Below are 6,284 nucleotides of genomic sequence, written 5' to 3' on the forward strand. Positions count from 1 at the left end.
ACTCTCGACCTCAGGAGATCCACCCGCCTTGGCCTTCCAAAGTGCTGGGATTACAGGTGTGAGCCACCACGCCTGGCCCCAAAAATGTATTTTTATTACTTATTTCCACAATCACATGGGCTAGATCACATAACAGCATTGAAAATCCAGTGGCTAAAGACCAAAGACAAGACTAATGGCTCAGTTGGATAATGGCAAATGATATGTTGGACTTAAGTTGTTTGAATTTTTTTTGGCGGGGAGCGGGGGGCAGAGTCTTACTCTGTCGTCCAGGCTGGAGTGCAATGGCGTGATCTCAGCTCACTGCAGCTTCTACCTCCCTGGTTCAAGCAGTTATCCTGCCTTACTCCGGAGTAGCTGGGATTACAGGCATGCGCCACCACGCCCGGCTACTGTTTGTATTTTTAGTAGAGATGGGGTTTCACCATATTGACCAGGCTGGTCTTGAACTCCTGACCTCATGATCCTCCCTCCTCAGCCTTTCAAAGTGCTGGAATTACAGGCGTGAACCACCGTGTCCGGCCTTGAAATATTTTTTTAGTTCAAAAGTTTATTCACAAACTTTTTAAGTGTTTTATTACAAATAGACTGGTAAGCTACAGAATTTTTAGGACTTTTTTTTTTTTTTTTGGCGGGCTAGGAGGGCTGATTTCTGAGAAGCAGAGAAAAACTTGCAGAGGAGAAGCCATCTGTTACAGTAAAAGAAAGCTCTTTTACTATTAGTGTTCTTCATGTTAAGCAGATACAAGACCCGTTCTCATTTATTAAAAGAACTGAAGGATAGTATCAGTTTTTATTAAAGCTGTCTGTCTCCTATTGGACAATGAGTTGAGTTTACTGAGGGCCGGAATCCTTTTGCTCATATCAGGTTTGCTGCTGCCTAGCATGTAGTAGTTGCTCAATATATGTTTATATATTAAATGAATAAATTGGTGGCTTTATTCTTTCTGCCTCAAATACTGTCCGGTCTTACTTGTTGGGAATTCTGACCACCTTATTTTCCATAATGCTTTATATCTGGTACTCTGGGTACTCTGCCGATTCAAGGATTAGGCCATTAAGAAACTGAAAGAACCAAGTTGCATTTATTTTTTTTCAGGCTGGCTAGGGAACCATCTACTGGAGTTGAGGCTGTTTTTTCCTGCCCTTTTAGAGGATATTTTTTAAAGTACGAAATATTTTAAGCGAACAGAGATCAATATAACGAACCTTTATATACATACCAGCCAGCTCTGTAAGAGTCTAGTAATCTGCCATGCTTGTTATTTTAAAATAAATAACACATTAAAATGCAGAGAAACGATTCTGGTCTCTTTCCTTAATAACTTCCAGGTAATCATTATGAATTTGGCATTTGTCTCTTTTTTTTTCCTTTTGCAATATACATATGTACTTACAAAAAAACTATTTTGCATGCATATAACTACTTATCTGTTCTCCTATTTTATGAAGTTTAGGTTGTTTCTAATTTTCTTTACCAAAAAAATGAGCATTTCTCTAGGGAGTTTACTGTGAAGAAAAATGGCTGGGTCATAGAGTATGCTATTTATTTATTCATTTATATGTTTCTGCCAAATTGCTCTGAAGTTCTTGTACTAATTTAAACTCTAACCACTATTGTGTGTAAGTTTGTTTTTCCACACCCCTCAGACTTGACATTAACAGAGAAGCATGTTTTTTCAATCTGAAATGTTCTTTTAAGGTAATCTTTTCCTATCAGTCACATTAAATACCTTTTCTTTTTTTTTTTTTTTTTTTGAGACGGAGTCTCGCTCTGTCGCCCAGGCTGGAGTGCAGTGGCCGGATCTCAGCTCACTGCAAGCTCCGCCTCCCAGGTTTAGCCATTCTCCTGCCTCAGCCTCCCAAGTAGCTGGGACTACAGGCGCCCGCCACCTCGCCCGGCTAGTTTTTTGTGTTTTTTTTTTTTTAGTAGAGACGGGGTTTCACTGTGTTAGCCAGTATGGTCTCGATCTCCTGACCTCGTGATCCGCCCGTCTCGGCCTCCCAAAGTGCTGGGATTATAGGCTTGAGCCACCGCGCCCAGCCTAAATACCTTTTCATAGGTATTATTCATTGTTCAAGTTTACTTTTATAAATTGAAGAGCATTATTCACATACTTATTTGTGCTGTTAGATTTTTGTTCGTTGGATATTGATAGGCATAGTTAATAAATAAACATGCTCTTTAACAAACACATTGCAGACTTCTTATATATTCTTTTAGATAGATGTTACTAATGTTTTACCCCTCATAAAACTCGAGTTCTATAAAAATACTATGAACCTTCCCATACTTGTTGGCATTTCAGAAATGGTACAACCTAATGAGCCTAAGTGTTACCAAGAATCTAGCGTAGTGAAATCTGGAGCCCGGGCCAATGTGTGTGAATTGCTCATAACAGTTTGTAAGCTATTTTTGATTAAGGGTAATTTGTCACTTAATGACCATCAAGTTTAATGTAGCAGTAGTAGTTTATTGCTAAATGCTCAGTTTGTGTCATACTACAAATTTGAAGAAAAGGGTATTTCCTGCAGTGTTGACTCTCTTCTTTTTCTCATCCCCCCAGGTTGTATCAGAGTAAGATGGACGGTAGCTTTGATTGTGATTGTGGTGAGCTGGAGCCACCTGATCACTAACAAAAGACATCTTCTGTTAACCAACAGCCGCCAGAGCTTCCTGTTGAAATAAATATATAGCAACAAAGGAAGAAAAGAAGCAAAACGGAAATAGTGCTTACCAGCACCTTAGAATGATGCTGCTCAGGACCAGTCCAACACTGAATGTATCTGCACTGTGAGGAGAATGTTCATAGAAGCCTGTTGTGTGCATATTTATTCACATTTTTGTTAAATGTTAAATCGTTTAGCACGGTAATCTGAGTGCACAGTATGTCATTTCATTCCGTTTGAGTTTCTTGTTTTCTTTAAATGTCTGCAGAGTTGCTGCCCCTTTCTTGAACTATGAGTACTGCAATCTTTTTAATTCTCAATATGAGTAGAGCTTTTTGAGCTTTAAATCTAAGGGGAACTCAACAGGCCTGTTTGGCATATGCAATGAACATCAAGAAACCATCTTGCTGTGGAAGCATAATTATTTTTCTTCTCCCTTTTTGAAAGATCTTTCCTTTTGATGCCAGTTTTCTTCCTTGTTTACACAAGTTCAATTCGAAAGGAAAAGGCAATAGTAAGGGTTTCAAAATGGCAGAGAAATTTGAAAGTCTCATGAACATTCATGGTTTTGATCTGGGTTCTAGGTATATGGACTTAAAACCATTGGGTTGTGGAGGAAATGGCTTGGTTTTTTCTGCTGTAGACAATGACTGTGACAAAAGAGTAGCCATCAAAAAAATTGTCCTTACTGATCCCCAGAGTGTCAAACATGCTCTACGTGAAATCAAAATTATTAGAAGACTTGACCATGATAACATTGTGAAAGTGTTTGAAATTCTTGGTCCTAGTGGAAGCCAATTAACAGACGATGTGGGCTCTCTTACGGAGCTGAACAGTGTTTACATTGTTCAGGAGTACATGGAGACAGACTTGGCTAATGTGCTGGAGCAGGGCCCTTTACTGGAAGAGCATGCCAGGCTGTTCATGTATCAGCTGCTACGGGGGCTCAAGTATATTCACTCTGCAAACGTACTGCACAGAGATCTCAAACCAGCTAATCTTTTCATTAATACTGAAGACTTGGTGCTGAAGATAGGTGACTTTGGTCTTGCACGGATCATGGATCCTCATTATTCCCATAAGGTATGTAGAGAAAGCCAGCTGAGACAGACCTTTAAACTGATACGCTTAATCAGGAATAGGTACTTGCATTTTCTTTGTATATTGTGGCAGAATTTTTAATCTTATTAAACTTTACATAGTGCCTTTTTTCTGATACAAATCTATCTTTCACAGTCTCTCTGTTTGAAATGAAGGTGGAGTGGGATAATTAAATACAAATTTCTAAAAAAAATATGGTTATTATAATGAAGTTCTAAAGTATATGGTTATTTATTATAAATGAAATTCTCCCTTAGTTATTTAAGAGTGGAATATACTTTCTTTGGGACGGAATTGTGGTAAGAGGGGATACTATTTCAACTTTTAGGTCTTTTGTTTTTGAGACAGAGTTTCACTCTGTCATAAAGGCTGAAGTGCAGTGGTGCCATCTTGGCTCACTGCAACCTTCACCCCCTAGATTCAAGTGATTCTTGTACCTCAGCCTCCCAAATAGCTGGGATTACAGGTGTGTGCCATCACGCCCAGCTAATTTGTTTGTATTTTTAGTAGAGACGGGGCTTCACCATGTTGGCCAGGGTGGTCTTGAACTCCTAGCCTCCAGTGATCTGCCTGCCTCAGCCTCCCAGAATGCTAGGATTACAAAGGTGTGAACCATCATGCCTTGTCTTTTTTTTTTTTAGAGACAAGATCTTGCTGTGTTGCTCAGGCTGGCGTCAAATTCCTGGGCTCAAGTGATCCTCTGGCCTCAGCCTCTTGAATAGCTGATGCTAAAGGTGCATGCCAGCACACCCAAACTTATGTCTTCTTTTGTCCCTTTAAGACTGTACTATTCAGTTCTGCTTTGTCTAAACTAAATTTAGCTTGAAATCTAAATTCCCATAAACAATTGGTAGTAAGTATAGCCAAAAAGATTCACAGCAGCTTCCTCTTAGATAGCAAATGGCCTTCATACAAGAATTTAGTATTTTTCAAGCTGAACCTTGGTCTTTTAGTTTTGAAATGAAATCTTATGTGGGACCGTGATGTTTAAAATAGAAAACTGGAGCTGCTTTGGCCGTAAAGAACCCCTGGGAGCCCTGCTTTGTTGGCTTTTCACAGTACATGCCTAAGACAAATCTTCATATGTGTTGTTTCACATTAAGATTTTTTTTTTTTTTTTTTTTTGAGACCAAGTTTTGCTCTTGTTGCCCAGGCTAGAGTGCAATAGTGTGATCTCACCTCATTGCAACCTCCGCCTCCTGGGTTCAAGCAATTCTCCTGCCTCAGCCTCCCAAGTAGCTGGGATTACAGGTGCCCGCCACCACGCCCAACCCATATTAAAGTATTTTTACTTGGGCCAGATGCAGTGGCTCACACCTGTAATCTCAGCGCTTTGGGAGGCTGAGGCAGGCGGATCACGTGAGGTTGGGAGTTGGAGCCCAGCCTGACAACATGGTGAAACCCCATCTCTACTAAAAATACAGAATTAGCCGTGCCTCGTGTTGCATGCCTGTAATTCCAGCTACTTGGCAGGCTGAAGCAGGAGAATCCGGGAGGCAGAGGTTGCAAGGAGCTGAGATCGCACCATTACACTGCAGCCTGGGCAACAAGAGCGAAACTCCATCTCAAAAAAAAAAAAAAAAGATATTTTGTAGAAAATGAGTTCTAGGCTGGGAGCGCAGTGGCTCCTTCCTGTAATCTCAATGCTTTAGGAGGCGAAGGCAGGAGGATCACTTGAGGCCAGGTGTTTGAGACCAACCTGGGCAACACAGACACTTTTTTTTTTTCTAGAGAAAAAAGAAAAGAGATTAGTATTACACTGACCATGTCCTTTTTATGTATTTACTGTATCCACAGTGAAGTATTGTGGATAGAGCACTGAACTAAGACTTATACTGTCTAAAATTGACTCCATTTCTACATCTAACTAGCTATATGACTTGAAGCAGATCCCTTAATCTCTCAGTCATCACACCTATAAAATGGAGTTAATATCTACCATCACAGTCTCTCAGGGTAGTTTTGAGGATGAAATAAGGCAATATATGTATAAGGTTTTGTATGGTGCTTTGTAATTGTAAAGTAATTGAATAAATTGGTTATGAATAGGATTTATAGTAGAGGTCAGTAAGGAGGCTGACATTGGTTTATAAGTAGCACCTCTGGTGCTCTTCCCTACTGTTCTGACTTGAAGCATACTTGCTCCTTGATTATCTCAAGACTTTGAGTGAAACCAGCTCATCTGAAAAATACTTTGAATGTGTGGCCTAGAGTTAACACTATAACTAGAGTTTTACATAATTTTTTTTTTTTTTTTTTTAAACAGGGTCTTGCTCTTGGCTCACTCCAGCCTCTGTCTCCTGCGCTTCAGTGATCCTCCCAGCTCAGCCTCCCAAGTAGCTGGGACTACAGGCGTGTGCTACCATGCCAGGCTAATTTTTGTATTTTTAGTAGAGATGGGGTTTTACCATGTTGCCCAGGCTGGTCTCAAACTCCTGGCCTCAAGCGATCCACCCACCTCGGCCTCCCAAAGTGCTGGGGTTAAAGACTAAAGATTTTTCTTTTTTTTTTTT

The 6,284-nt window shown here is 40.1% G+C and overlaps 1 protein-coding gene across 1 annotated transcript in view; it reads left to right on the forward strand.

Moving 5' to 3' along the window:
• The window catches only part of MAPK6 (mitogen-activated protein kinase 6), a 146,103-nt gene that overhangs the window by 117,322 nt on the left and 22,497 nt on the right, over positions 1-6,284 (forward strand). Inside the window, exon 3 of the mRNA XM_011928628.1 lies at positions 2,568-3,753. Coding sequence (XP_011784018.1) covers positions 3,199-3,753 — 555 coding nt within the window. The 5' untranslated portion in view covers positions 2,568-3,198. The remainder of the gene's footprint in view (positions 1-2,567; positions 3,754-6,284) is intronic.

The sequence above is a fragment of the Colobus angolensis genome, unplaced genomic scaffold (genome assembly GCF_000951035.1).
Source record: "Colobus angolensis palliatus isolate OR3802 unplaced genomic scaffold, Cang.pa_1.0 Scaffold78, whole genome shotgun sequence".
NCBI lineage: Eukaryota > Metazoa > Chordata > Mammalia > Primates > Cercopithecidae > Colobus > Colobus angolensis.